Source organism: Aquila chrysaetos, chromosome 11 (genome assembly GCF_900496995.4).
Source record: "Aquila chrysaetos chrysaetos chromosome 11, bAquChr1.4, whole genome shotgun sequence".
NCBI lineage: Eukaryota > Metazoa > Chordata > Aves > Accipitriformes > Accipitridae > Aquila > Aquila chrysaetos.
The window spans coordinates 43,640,747-43,654,911 of NC_044014.1; the positions used below are offsets into that span (position 1 = coordinate 43,640,747).

The 14,165-nt window shown below is 68.6% G+C and overlaps 2 protein-coding genes across 2 annotated transcripts; both read right to left on the reverse strand.

Moving 5' to 3' along the window:
- Positions 1 to 408: 408 nt before the first annotated feature.
- On the reverse strand, positions 409 to 1,936 carry LOC115348221 (beta-1,3-galactosyltransferase 2-like). Its single transcript, XM_030030615.2, has one exon. It carries the CDS (start codon positions 1,926 to 1,928, stop codon positions 870 to 872), a length of 1,059 nt encoding a protein of 352 aa, XP_029886475.1. The 5' UTR covers positions 1,929 to 1,936; the 3' UTR covers positions 409 to 869.
- Positions 1,937 to 6,890: 4,954 nt separating this feature from the next.
- LOC115348220 (queuine tRNA-ribosyltransferase catalytic subunit 1-like) lies at positions 6,891 to 10,458 on the reverse strand. The gene is given in 13 exon segments (XM_030030614.2): positions 6,891 to 7,093; positions 7,096 to 7,137; positions 7,140 to 7,188; positions 7,269 to 7,353; positions 7,454 to 7,563; positions 7,679 to 7,754; positions 7,830 to 7,860; positions 7,863 to 7,967; positions 8,726 to 8,841; positions 8,915 to 8,993; positions 9,087 to 9,225; positions 9,652 to 9,720; positions 10,202 to 10,458. Coding segments are annotated over 13 exon segments (1,194 nt in total). The 5' UTR covers positions 10,439 to 10,458; the 3' UTR covers positions 6,891 to 7,037.
- Positions 10,459 to 14,165: the final 3,707 nt, after the last annotated feature.

The window sequence follows — 14,165 nt, forward strand, 5'->3', positions numbered from 1 at the left end:
TAGCTCCTTTAAGCAGTGCTGGGAATAGCTGGAGCCTTATCAGTTATTGCACCGGTGCCGTTTGGCCACGTGCGTTTTGCGTGTGTGTAAATGTGCCTCCTCCGGGCGCGGCGCACTTAGTTGAATAAACTTTGCACCTTGCACCGGTGTTTCTCGTTCTCTGTGGGCTGGTGGCAGAGCTGGACCCAAACCCCGTGCGGTAACGCCCCAACCGGCGCTTGTTCTGCCGCCGCCGGTGAGGCCGCGTTGAGTCAACAGCCCAAGCAAAGGCCGGGCTTGAGCCGGCGTTTCGGGATGGTGACGCTTCCCTCCCCAGCACACCGGGACGAGAGGGGATGGTGGGGGGTTCGTGCCGGTGGGCAGCCCAGGTGTGGTGTTGGCACCAGGAGAAACGAGACAGTTGGCGAGTTGCTCCGGCTGGCTTCAGCCTTTTATTATAAATATCAGCCATAACTTAATGCGGGCACAGCTTTACTGCCGGTGGGGTCCCAGACCACCGTGACCAGCTGGCTCAGAACAACAGAAAAAAAAAACCAATAATACCACTACTAATATTAAAAAGATCTAATGAAGTGAAGTGGCTGGTCCGGCGAGCAAAGCTCTCGGCTCCAGCAGTGCAAACCAGCTGGTGGCTCAAAATGGGGGGGTGGAAACCATCCCCGGTAGGGGCGGGGGGTCCCCGAGAGACCCGAGGTTTGGAGACGGCCCCAAGCGGCTGCTTGAGAGCCGGAGACTGGCCAGAAAGTCACCGGAGGGGATGAAGCCGGCAAGTCTCGGCACACCGGGGAGGGCAGTGGTACCCGCCACTGGGGCTGCGGGATGGCTCCGGTGCCCGGCAGCCCCGGCACGGCTCGGCCCTCCAGCCGTGGCTAGCGGTGGCACGTCATCTTCGGCTCCTGGAAGCCGGGCCAGAGCTTCAGCAGCTGCTGGGGCTCGTAGTGGTGGACCATCACCAACCGGGAGAACCGGCACTTCTCGTACTCGATCCGGTACATGTTGAAGACGCCCCAAGGGCTGTTGGTGACGCTGATGCCCAGCGCGTGCAGGCAGATGCCCATGAAGACATCCTCCATGTTGATGATGGACAAAGTTTGGGCGACGGCGTAGATTTTGCTTGCCAAATCCCCGGAGAGGACATAGCCGGGTCCGCCGCAGTAGGGCGGGTAGGTGTTGTTGGGGTAGACCTCGTGGGGCACGTACCACTTGTAGCCCTTGTTGCGCAGCGGCCCCGTGTTGCGGTAGATGTAACCGGTCATGAAGTTCTTCTTGGGGGGAATGAGGAATTGCTGTACCAGGTAACCCAGGTTGAGGAAGACGTCGCGGTCGGCCTTCATCACGTAGCTGGCGTTGGGGCAGTGCTTGCTCACCCACTCCATGCCCATCAGCGTCTTCAACGTCAGGTTGTTGTAGGTGTCCAAGAAGTCTTGCTGGAGGATGTCGTGGTGGAGAAGGCTCTCCTCCTCCAGCACCGGCCGCAGCTCCTGCCGGAACACCGGGTGGACGCCGAGGAGGAAAAGACGGAGGATGGAGACCCCCGGCACCGAGCTTTCGTTGCCCCAGGTTTGCCGGATGGCGCTCCTGCCGGCCGTGTCCCCCGGCTCCGTCACCACCAGCAGCACCAGGAACGGCGTCTGGTCCCGGCACTTGTGGGGCTCGTTGAGGAGGAAGCGGTAGGGGTAAGGGTAGGGGGGCTGCAGCGGGTGCCGGGTGGGGGGCGGCTTGACCGTGGCGTTGCCGCGCGCGCCCGCCGCCCCGTGCCACCGGAAACCCGGCCCGGCCGGGCGCTGCCGATCGGCGGCATCTCCGCCGGCCAGGGCGGGGGCGGTGGTGACGGGTTCCTCGGCGAAGCGCTGCACCCGCAGCCCCAGCAGCGCCAGCGACACCAGGACGGGCAGCAGCAGCAGGCGCGGGCTCAGCTGGCACTTCATGGCTCCGGCTACCGCTCTGCGGGGGGAAAACCCGGCGCCTCAGACCGACGGCGGGCCCGCCCGACGCTCCCTCGGCACCCAAAAAAACCCCCCTCGGCTCGCTTAGCGCCCACCCGGCCGCTCGCTTGGCAACCGCCCGAGGCTGGCTCTGCACCCACCCAGCTGCTCGCTTGGCAACCGCCCGAGGCTGGCTCTGCACCCACCCAGCCGCTCGCTCCTTGCCCACCCAGCCGCTCGCTCAGCACCCAAAACCCGCTCGCTTTGCCTGCCGGGGCCCCTCCACCCCACCCCGGCGCATTTCAGGGTATCTCAGGGTGCCGGGGGGCCGCACCGGGTGCCCCCAGCCCCGTCGGTGTCCCCTCGCCCACCCCGGCACGGCCGGGGGCCGTCTCGGCGCAGCCGCAGCGGGGGCCGGGTGCTGATAAGAGGCGCCGGGTGCGATAAGGGAGGGAACACACCGGCGGTGCTGTGGGCCCCCCCCCGCCGGGGCCGGCGCAAACACCGCGACGGTGAAGGGACCCCGAGAGCCGCCGCGGCCCCGGCTCGGTGACGGTCCTCGCCTGGGGGGGGCGCAATGGGGGGGGGGGGGACAGGATGGGACGGGGGGCACAGAGGGGTCGGGGGGAGCCCCAGGGGGGCGGAGAGGGGTCGGGGGCACCCTGTGAGGGCAGGGGGGGCCCCGGCTGGGGTGCAGAGCCGCCCGCGGCCCCCCTGGGGTCCCAGCTCCGCCTCCCCCGCACCCCCCCCGGCCAGTTAAACCAGTAAAACCAGTTGGGGGTCCTGCTGCTTGTCCCCTGACCGGTGGGAGCCGTGGGGGTCCTGGGGCCAAGAGCCTGCCTCTACCCAGTTCTCCCAGTTCCCCTCGGGTGCAGCTCCCAGCTCTGCCCAGTTCTCCCAGTTCCCCTCGGGTGCAGCTCCCACCTCTGCCCAGTTCTCCCAGTTCCCTTCGAGTGCAGCTCCCAGTTCTCCCAGTTCCCCTCGGGTGCAGCTCCCGGCGCTGCCCAGTTCTCCCAGTTCCCCTCAGGTGCAGCTCCTAGCTCTGCCCAGTTCTCCCAGTTCCCCTCGGGTGCAGCTCCCGGCTCTGCCCAGTTCTCCCAGTTCCCCTCAGGTGCAGCTCCCGGCTCTGCCCTGTTCTCCCAGTTCCCCTCGGGTGCAGCTCCCAGTTCTCCCAGTTCCCCTCGGGTGCAGCTCCCAGCTCTGCCCAGTTCTCCCAGTTCCCTTCGGGTGCAGCTCCCAGTTCTCCCAGTTCCCCTCGGGTGCAGCTCCCACCTCTGCCCAGTTCTCCCAGTTCCTTTCGGGTGCAGCTCCCAGTTCTCCCAGTTCCCCTCACGTGCAGCTCCCAGCTCTGCCCAGGTCCCCTCGGGTGCAGCTCCCTGCTCTGCCCAGTTCTCCCAGTTCCCCTCGGGTGCAGCTCCCAGCTCTGCCCAGTTCTTCCAGTTAACAGCAGAATGTAAGTGCCCTCCCTGCCCAGTTCTCCCAGTTTGCCCCAGGGGGCGGCTGCCAGCCCTGCCCAGGGCTTTCCAGTTCACCCAGGTTGCAGTGCTCAGCCTTTCCCAGTTCATCCCAGTTCCCCCTTGGCGTGCAGCGCTCAGCCCTTCCCAATTCATCCCAGTTCCCCCTTGGCGTGCAGCGCTCAGCCCTTCCCAGTTCATCCCAGTTCCCCCTTGGTGTGCAGCGCTCAGCCCTTCCCAGTTCCCCCTTGGCGTGCAGCGCTCAGCCCTTCCCAGTTCATCCCAGTTCCCCCTTGGCGTGCAGCGCTCAGCCCTTCCCAGTTCATCCCAGTTCCCCCTTGGCGTGCAGCGCTAAGCCTTTCCTAGTTCATCCCAGTTCCTCCTTGGGGTGCAGTGCTCAGCTTTTCCCAGTTCATCCCAGTTTCCCCAGAGTGCAGCTCCCCTCCCTGCCCAGTTCTCCTCATTTGTCCCGTGACTGCTCTTGCTGCAGCTCCCAGCCATTCCCAGTTGCTCCCAGGTGCCACTGCCAGCCCTTCCAGATGGATCTTACTTCCCCCGTGGGGTGCCACTCCCAGTCCTTCCCAGTTGCTCCCAGTTCACCCCAGGTGCTGCTCCCGCCCTTTCTGGTTGCTCCCAGTGACTCCCAGTTCACCCCAGGTGCTGCTCCCACCCTTCCCAGTGGCTCCCACTTCACCCCAGTTGCTCCCAGTGGCTCCCAGTTTACCCCAGGCGCTGCTCCCACCCTTCCCAGTTGCTCCCAGCGGCTCCCAGTTCACCCCAGGTGCTGCTCCCACCCTTCCCAGTGGCTCCCACTTCACCCCAGTTGCTCCCAGTGGCTCCCAGTTTACCCCAGGCGCTGCTCCCGCCCTTCCCAGTTGCTCCCAGCGGCTCCCAGTTCACCCCAGTTGCCGCTCCCAGTGGCTACCAGTTGCTCCCAGTGACTCCCAGTTCACCCCAGGTGTGGCTCCCAGCCTTCCCAGTTTCTCCCACTTCACCCCAGTTGCTCCCAGCGGCTCCCAGTTCACCCCCGCGCTCCCGCCCTTCCCAGTTGCTCCCAGTGACTCCCAGTTCACCCCCGTTGCTGCTCCTAGTTGCTCCCAGTGACTCCCAGTTCACTCCAGGTGCTGCTCCCGCCCTTCCCAGTTGCTCGAAGTGGCTCCCAGTTCACCCTAGGTGTGGCTCCCAGCCTTCCCAGTTGCTCCCAGTTCACCCCAGTTGCTCCCAGTGGCTCCCAGTTCACCCCAGGTGTGGCTCCCAGTTCACCCCAGTTGCTCCCAGCGGCTCCCAGTTCACCCCAGGTGTGGCTCCCAGCCTTCCCAGTTGCTCCCAGTTCACCCCAGTTGCTCCCAGCGGCTCCCAGTTCACCCCAGTCGCCGCTCCCAGTGTCCCCCAGTTGCCGCTCACCTGCCCGTCGGCCCCGGCGCGGCCGCTGCCAATGGTGCCGGGGTGCCCGGCAGCGGCAGAAATCGGCGATCGCGGGTGACGCAGCCCCGAGCACCCCACCCCGTCCACAAACTTCCTCCCCGCCGCCCCGGCCACGCGCCCCGGCTGACGCACGGCACCGGCCACGACGCCGCCTGCCCCCCCCGCCCGCCGTGGGGCAGGGGTCGGGGGTCCCGGTCCCCCCCGAGCCGCCGCGGGGGCGAGGGGAGGGCGAACGGCACGAAGTTGGGGGGTTTTCGGACGAAAATAGCGTCGCTGGGTGCGGGGGGTGGGGGGGGCCCGGCTCCCGCACCCCCAAAGGACGCGCGCGTCCGGGCTCCGAGACCCCCACCGCGGGCCCACGCGTCCGGGCTTGCAGACCCCCAAAGGACCCGCACGTCCCGGGGCCGAGACCCCCAAACTGGACCCACGTGTCCGACCCCCCCGGGACCCCGAAGGACCCGCGCCTCCAAGATCCCAGACACCCCCCCCCCCCCCACAAAGGACCCGCGTGTCTGAGCCCCCCCAGACCCCCAAAGGACCCCCGGACCCAACCTCCCCCCCAACACGGACCCACACATCCCAGCCCCCCAACACACACCAGTGAGACCTCGGGGTGGGGGGGGGTGTCCGTTGGGGGGCTCCCGGGGGGGGGGTGTCCCCAGAAACTCACGCCGCTTCACCGCCCCCAGCCACGCGCCGGGTCGATGGGGACAAAGGCCAGCACCGCGCAACGCTCGGGGACGTCGCCCATGGTGGGGGGGGGTCCCCGGTGTCCCCCTCCCCAGGACCTGGGTGCAGGGGGCTGCGTTCTCTGCCCCCCCCCCCCCCCCAGCACACCTGAGCCCCCACCTGCGCCCACTGACCCTATTTAAACCCAACCCAGCCCCTTCCCCTTCTCCCGGCCGGATCCTGCCCCAATTCATCCCCTTTGGGGGGGACCCCCAGGGTGGTACCCGGCTCTGCCCCCCCTCCCCACACGCGGGGTCTTTGGGTGGGGGGAATGAGCCCTGGGGGGACCCCGGGGTGTCGGGGGTAGGGAGCCGGCAGGCGGGTTTGCGGCACGGGGGGGGGCCCACGTGGGTCACGGTGACAACGGGACGGATCCGGGCTGTGATGTCGGTGACGGCGGAGAAGGTGCTGATGGAGGAGCAGAGTCGGAGACAATCCCGGCCCCGGGTCCCCCGTGTCCCCCACCACCCCAGTCCTCTCCTGCGTCCCCGGGACCCCCGAGCACCCCCCCCGGTCCCCCTCCTCCTGCCTCCCTGGGACCCCCGAGCATCCCCCCCTCCCCTCCTGCCTCCCTGGGACCCCCAAAATATCCCCAGTTTCCCCCCTCCCTGCACCCCCAGGTCCCCCTCCTCTGCATCCCCAGAGCCCCCCCCAACCCTAGTCCCGGGACCCCAGAGCGTCCCCAGGACCCCAGAGGGTCCCCAGAGCCCCTTCTGCATTCCTGGGTCCCCAAAGCGTCCCCAGTTTCCCCCCCCTGCACCCCCAGACCCCCAGTCCTCTCCCTTGGTCCCTTCCCAGGACCCCAGAGCATCCCCCGGTCCCCTCCTGGGACCCCCAAACATCCCCCTGATCCCCTCCCAGGTCCCTGGGACCCCTGAGCATCCCGGAGCCCCTTCTGCATTCCTGCGTCCCCAGAATGTCCCCAGTTTTCCCCCCCTGCACCCCCAGGCCCCTCCTCTGCATCCCCAGACCCCCATCCCCCATACTCCTCTCCCTCAGTCCCCCCCCAGGTCTCTGAGACCCCAGAGCGTCCCCCAAAACGCCGGTTCTCCGGCCGTGGGTTCCACCGGACCCTGGATCTCTGAGACCCCCCCCCGGGCAGCACCAGACGTGTCCCACGAGCACCGTGCACCCCAGGACCCCCCCTGCCCAGGACCGTGACCCCCCCCGCTCTCACCCTGCCCAGGGACAGCGCAGCCCCGAGGGGGCACCGAGCCCCTGCCGTGGGCAGACAGCCCCCCCAGACCCATTTGGGGCCCCCCCAGACCCATTCAGAGCCACGCAAGCCGCCGTTCCCACCAAGAGATTTATCCGGATGCGGCAGCGGCAGCCGCCCCCTCGTAAAAAAGACCAAAGTAGTAAAAAAAACCACAAAAAAAGTATAAAAATATACATATGGAAAGGATAAAACCGTCTGCGGGGGGGAAACGGGGGCTGCCAGGGCGCTCGGCCCCTCCGTTGCCCCCCGGGGATGGGGGGGTGGGTTGCGGGGGGGGGGTCCCCGTCAGTCCAGGGTGATGCCGACGGTGGCCAAAGCCTCGACCACCCAGGCGGGGACCCGCTCCCGCGCCCGTACATGGTGCTCAGGAACTCCCGGACGAATTCGGGAAGCGCTGGGCCAGGATGCTCTCCCGGATGGAGCCCATCAGGTTCAGCTGTGGGGAAGGTGGGGGGGGTTAAAGGGGTCTGGGCCCCCCCTCCCTGCTGCCACGGCCCCCCCGGGACGCCCCCCCACCTGGTAGGCGATGTTGTGGATGGTGAGGTGGTGCAGGGCGGCCGTCTCGCTGCGGATCAGGGCGTGCAGGTACGCGCGGCTGTGCCTGGATAGGGGGCGCAGAGATGGGGGGGGGGTCAGATCCCCATCTTGACCCCCCCCCCCAGGGTTTCTCCCCCCCCCCCCCCAGCTTCCCACCCACCCACCGCTGGCACGTGGGGCAGTCGCAGTTCTCGTCGATGGGACGGAAATCTTTGGCGAATTGTTTGTTCTTCAGCTGCAGCGAACCCCAGGGGACCAGCGCCGAGCCGAAACGCTGCGGGGAGGGGAGGGGGGTCAGGGCTAGAGGCCCCCCCCCCACCCCGGGGGGGTCGTGTATGTGTGTGTGTGTGTGTGTGTGTGTCCCAGCCCCCCCCCCCGGAGCCTCTTACCGCCGTCCGGGTGGGGAAGACGCAGTCGAACATGTCGCAGCCCAGAGCGACGCAGACCACCAGGTCGGTGGCGTAGCTGCGGAGGGGAGCGGGGGCTGAGCTGGGGGGGGGGCTGAGCCCCACACCCCCCCCCCCCCGCTCCAGGACCTACCCCACACCCATCAGGTATCGGGGCTTGTCCGCGGCAGGCGGTCGGTGCTGAGCTTCACCATCTTCCAGAAGCGGTCCTTCTCCTCGCCCCCGCTCAGGCCCCCGATGGCGAAGCCGGGGACGTCGCGACGGGTCATCTCTGGGGGGGGACACAGGGGACGGGGGCTGCGAGCACCCCACGGACCCCCCCCGACCCCCACCCCCCCAGGGACCTGGCGGCGGGGGGCAGGAGGTGGATGGGGAGCAAGAAGAAGATGGGAAATGGGGGGAATGTAGGGAGCAGGAGGAAGATGAGGAGTGGGAGGAAGATGGGGAATGGGAGGATGAGGGGAGCAAGAAGGTGAGGAGTGGGAGGAGGATGAGGAGTGGGGGGATGGGGAGGAGTGGGGGGTGGGCGGCGGTGAGGCGTGGGGAGTGGGCGAGGATGAGGGGAGCGGGAGGAGGATGAGCAGGTGAAAGGGTGTGGGGGGAGGAAGATAGGGAATGGGAAGCTGATGGGGACCTGGGGGGGATGAGAGGGGGGAAGATGGGGGAATGGGGGGACCAGATGAGGAGTGGGAAGAAGGTGGGAAGCCAGAGGAGGACGAAGAGCAGATGGGGAATGGGAAGAAGGTGGAAGAGGAGAAGATGAGGAGCAGGTGGAGGACGGGGAATGGGAAGAGGATGAGGAGGAAGGCAGGGAGGGGGAGGAAGATAGGGAGCGGGAGGACGATGAGGAGCAGGAGAAAGATGGGGAATGGGGGCAGACAGAGTGGGAAGAGGATGAGGAGTGGGAGGAAGATGAGGAGCAGGTGGAGAACGGGAAGACGATGGGGAGCGGGAGGAAGGCAGGGAGGGGGAAGAGGATGAGGATGAGGAGCGGGAGGAAGGCAGGGAGGGGGAACACGGCCGTGCTACCTTCCAGGCACTTGGTGCGCAGGGCCGGATCCAGCCCCCCCTGGATGATGGCGAAGAGCTTCTGCTGCTCGGGGCGGCGGTTGGCGGCGATGCAGCGGTCGAGCCAGCGGACGGACCTGGGGGGGGGGGGGGGGTCAGGGTGTGGGGGTCCAGGGGGGATCCGGGGGGGTCTGGGGGGGGGTCCCGGACCTGTGCATGGCCTCCTCGACCCGTGGCCCCGTCGTGGTGCTGCTCACCACGTCGTCCAGCTGCATCATGATGTCGGCGCCTGGGGGGGTGAGGAAGGGTGGGGGGATGTCCCAGGACATTCCCCCCCCCCGGGTTTTGGGGTTCAGCCCCCCCCCCCCCCCCGTGGACTCACCCAGGGCGTTCTGGATCTCGATGGACTTCTCGGGGCTGAGCAGGATCTCCTCCCCGCCGTAGGGGGAGCGGAAGCGGACCCCCTCCTCCGTCACCTCCGACAGCTCCACCAGCGAGACCATCTGGAAGCCCCCGCTGTCCTGGGGGGGCACAGGGGAGGTGTTGGGGGGGGGACCCCAATAATGGGGGGCTGAGGGGGGGGGGTGATGCCCCACGTCCCTGGGGCAGGGGGGGCTGGTGGATCGGGAGTCCCGGGGCTGCAGGGTGGGGATCAGGGGAGCTGGGGGTCCCTGGGTGGGGGTCCTGGGGGTTCCCCCCCTTCTCAAGTGGGGTCCTGGGGGTGTGTCCCCCCACAGGTGGGGTCCTGGGGGTGTCTCCCCCCCCTCAAGTGGGGTCCTGGGGGTGTCATTGCCTCCAGGTGGGGGTCCTGGGGGTGCGTCCCCCCCACAGGTGGGGTCCTGGGGGTCTCTCCCCCCCCTGAAGTGGGGTCCTGGGGGTGTGCGTCCCCCAGGTGGGGGTCCTGGGTGTCTCCCCCCCCCCAGGTAGGGGTCCCGGCCCCCCCTCACCGTCAGCAGGTTGTGGGGCCAGTCCATGAAGCCGTGGAGACCACCGGCACGCTGCACCAGCTCCGGGCCCTGCGGTGGAGGGGGGGGTGTCAGATCGGGGGGGGGTCGCGGGGGGGGGGCTCAGCCCAGGACCATGGGGACCCCAGGGGGCGGAGCTAGCGCGCACGGGGGCGGGGCCATGCGGGAGGCGGAGCCTTGCAGGGGGCGGGGCCAGCCCGAGTCCGCTCTCCCATGGGCACAGGTGGTCCGAGCCCCCCCGGGGCGGGGCTATCCCAAGGGGCGTGGCGTGGACACCGCAGGGGGCGTGGCCTTCCTCAGGGCTCCCTCCGGGATTTTTAAGGGCAAAAGGAGGCGTGGCCCACCCGGGAGCGGGGTCTACGGGGGCGTGGTCGTCGAGGAGGGGGCGTGGTCGTCGAGGAGGGGCGGGGCCCTCCGGTGCCCGATGCTCGCCGGTGGCTGCGGGCGGCCCCGGCCCCGGTAGCCCCTCCCGGTTCGGCCCTCCCGGTTCCCCCCTCCCCTCCCTCCCGGCCCCCGCCGCGGCGGCGCTCACCGGCCGCGTGCCCAGGTGGTAGGTGTTGCCGAGGCAGATGCGGCAGCCGAGGGCGGCGAGCTGGGCGGCCGTGACGCCTTTGGCTGTACCGCGGGTACCCACGGGCATGAAAACGGGGCAGGGAACGGGGCCGTGTGGCAGCCGCAGCTCGCCGACCCGCGCCCGGCTCCGCCCGCACTCCGCCGTTATCCGCAGCAGCGGCGCCGGGCCCGGCCCCACCGCCCTGGGCGCCGCCATCTTCCCGCTCTCCCACGTGACCCGCGCTTCCGGCCGCCGCCGCGTCCCGACGGAAGTAGCCGTAACCGGGGGCAACGCGGCCGCCATGTTGGGGCTTCGGCCTCCGCGCTGGGCCTCGGCGGGGACGCGGGGGGGGGGAATCCCTCCTCCGGCCCCCGTGTCCCCCGGGGAGAGCCCCCTCCTTTCCTCCTCCCCGTGATCCCCGGAGAGCCCTCTCTCCTCCCCGCTGCGGCGAGCCCCAGCCTCTGCTCTCCTGTCCCTTGGGAGGGCCCCCTCCCCTGGTCCCTATGTCCCCCAGGGAGAGCCCCCTCCTCTGCCTCCCTCGTCCCGGGGAGAGCCCCCTCCCCTGGTCCCTAAGCCCCCCAGGGGAAGCCCCCTCCTCTGTCCCCTTGTCCTCGGGCAGAGCCCCCTCCCCTGGTCCCTAAGCCCCCCCAGGGGAAGCCCCCTCCTCCGCCTCCCTGCCTCAGTTTCCCCTCACACAACAGCTCCGTCTGACCCCTCGGGATCCTCCGTGCCAGCTGCACCCAGGATTTCAGCCCGGGGTGCCTCCTCGTCGGGACCATCAAAGCCCCGAGCAGGTCTGAGCATGGGGAGACCCCCACTCCCTTCATCCCTTAGCACCCCATTTTCCCCCTGGGGCAGGTCCTGGGCGGTGTTAAGGCTCAGCGGGGTCCAGGCACCCCACGTCAGGTCGGTGGAGGGTCCGGCACGGGTAGGAGCAGCAGCTCGGGCCTCGCATGGGAAGCCTGAGCTGGGGAAATATTCCCTGTTTTGATATAAATGACTGTTTCTGTTTCTCCAGACTCTGCCGTAATCTGCTCCCAGCGCGAGGGAGGCGAGCGTGCCGGCTCGGTGCATGGGAACCCGCCCGTCTAAAGGAGGTAACCTCCCCTGGGAAGAGCTATCAGTTCCCAAAACGGATATACAGTTCTCTATAGGGGAGCTCGGCGGAGAGTTTATGACTGTGCTCTTTGCAGGGGGGGCTCTGCCTTCCCAGTCAGACCATCTGCTGGGATGGGGGACCTGAACTGGTGAGGGGGAGCTGGGGAGGGGAAGGGACCAGGGGCCTGCCCCGAGCTGGTTCGGCACGCCAGGAGCATCCTGTTAGAAATTACCTAAAACCAAATTAAAACGGCCTTCCAGGAACGATCCGGAAAGCCCCGGCGCTGTCCTCCGTGGTGAGGAGGGCTCAGGCGAGAGGCTGGGGTGCAGAAACAGCCCCCCAGGCAGCGGGGGGCTCAGCCATAACACCACACCGGGCTCCAGCCCGCTGGACGCTGCGGGCAGCCCTGCCTGTTCCGCTGCCCTGCCGTCACCACGGCTGCTGTGTGCCGCGGGGCTGTCCTGGGATCCCTGGCGATCTCGTTATAGCGTTAACGAGCCGGATGAGGGACGGATGCTCAGGGAAGCAGAGGCACGCCGCAGCCTGGGCTCCGATGGAGCTCTGGCTTCTGGTTGAATCCCCCCCGGAGCTGTGTCACCTGCACCTGGGTCAGCAGAGCCTGGAGCAGCCTGGCCTGCCAGCAGCTGATCCCAGCCCCCCCCTCGTCTGCTCTCCCTCCTGAAACTGCGGGGTTTTTATCTCGGAAATCTCGTTGGGAATCTGGTAATCGACTCGCTGAGCGCAGCGAGGGATTTAATTACCCTTTCCCAGAGAGGGGAAGAGGAAGGGAAACAGCTGCTGGCCTCTCTGCAGCCTCCCGCCCCGCTCCTCCCTCCGCATCGCTGGGGACCGGCAAAACCGCGCCGGTGGCTCGGTGCCACCGCGGGACCCTGGCTCCCTCCCTTCCTTGCCATCCCTCTCCCCGCCGGCGGGGCGGCTGTGCCGTTTCGGAGCCAAACGGTTGAGTTCAGGTTACGGTAATGCCGTTGGGTTCGAATAACCCAGGGGACACAAATATTCCCCCCCTGACCTGCTGCGGTTGTGCCTGGGGGGGTGTAGTGGGGACAGACCCCCCCCCCTCCCCGTTTTGGGGACGTGCTGCTTCTGGTACTCGGCTCCCCCCCTCCCCGTTGTGGGAAAGTGGGGGGCTGGGGGCCAGCATCCCGGTCACAGTTCGGGGGTGTCCGAAACCGGCCGCGTCTCTTCCCAGCCGGTCCGAAATCGGAACAGGGACAGGTTTGGGAAATGCCGTCCCACCCGGGAGGTGGCTGCGACTGAGTTTTGGTGCTCAGTCACCCACGGGGACCCAGGAGTGGGGCTGGTCCCCCCCCTCCCTCCTCTCCGGTGACACCGGGACATTCCAGTGGTGCCGTGAGCCCTGGGGCTGGACGGGAGGGTCGGTGCTGGCCACGCCGGTGCTGCAGTGACCGGAACTGTGACAATCCGTGTCTTCTCCTTCCCTTTCCCAGCTGGAAGATGGATGCGGTGCATCCCGGCCGGACCGAGCCCCCGGCCCCACGGCAGCCGGAGGCGCAGGAACGACCGAACCGGCGGATGGTGGACCGGCTGAGCCCAGAGCTCCGGACGGAGAAATACATCCTACTGAGCATGGACGGGAAGCTGCTGGGACCGGAGCTGAGCCGGATCCGGAGCGGTAGGGATGCCGGGAGGGAGGGTTTCCCACCGGGAAAGGTGGGGGGCAGCCCCCCAGTTCAGGCTGTGGGGTTGGGGGGGGGGCAGCTCTCACCCCGCCTGGATTTGGAAGGTCCCCGTCACCCCGAAATCCAGGCACCGCCACCCTGGGGGCATGGCGTGGCGCCGCCGCCGGGTGTTTTTTGGGGTGCCAAGGGATTCTCCGCTCCCCGAATCGCGAGAGGAGCCCCGGCGGGAGTCTGGGGGGCCGGCCGGGGGCTGACGGTGCCTCCCCCCACCCCGCTCCGCCACCTCTCCCTGCCCCAGAGATGGCCCTGCCGCTGGAACGCCCGGACGCCGACCTACCCCAGGACCTGCCCTCCGGCTACCTCTGCCGCCAGCGCCGTTCCCTGCCCACCTTCCCGCTGCCCCCCGGCCCCCAGACCCCCGCCGAGCTCAGGTAGGTGATGCCGACGGCACCTCCCGGCGACGGGGTCCCGGCGATGGCCGCCCGCGCCCCCCGCCCCCGACCCCCCCTCCCCGTCTTTTCCAGGAGCAGCTCGGACGTTCTCTGCGCTGGCCGGTTCCCGGCGGGACTCAGCCGGCTGGTGACCGGCATGCAGACCCCGGTCTCGCCGCGACGCCGGGGCAGCCCACTGGCACCGGAGAGCGGCTGGGGAGGCGCGGGGCGGTGAGGGGAGCCCCCTCCCTGCTCCGTGCGGGGCGAGGGTGTGAAATAAAGACACACCCCCCCCCCCGTTTCAAGGCGACTGCCGTGGCCGGACTTTTGGTGCTGGGGCGTCCCCCGGGGGGCGAGGGGGTCGGTCCGGTGCCGGGGCCTCGCCTCGAGGGCTGCCGTCGGCAGGGTGCGCGTCTACACGGGGTTCTACGGTCACTGGGCTGTGCCCGGGAAGGGCGGGGGAAAGACCAAAGCAGCCAATCGGTTGGCAGGGATTGTTGATCGGCGACCGGCTAGGCGAATCGCGAGAGGGTTTTTCCCTCCCTCCCCGCCCGGCTTCCCTCCGAGTCGCTTCTTTGGGTGGGTTGGTCGATCTGGTGGAGTGGCGGGTGCGCTGTCCAATGAGAGGGAGGGCGGGGGGGGAGAGGCGAGTGAACTCGTCGGTCTCCTTCGGGTAGCGATTCGCTAGCTTTCCGGAGCGGCGGTCGTCTCTGCCAATGAAATGGCAGGAGCGCTGTCGGGAGCCGGGAGCT

What these genes read in the sequence shown, in the direction of transcription:
- LOC115348221 (XM_030030615.2), bottom strand. Translation starts at nt 1,928, where the DNA reads ATGAAGTGCCAGCTGAGCCCGCGCCTGCTGCTGCTGCCCGTCCTGGTG.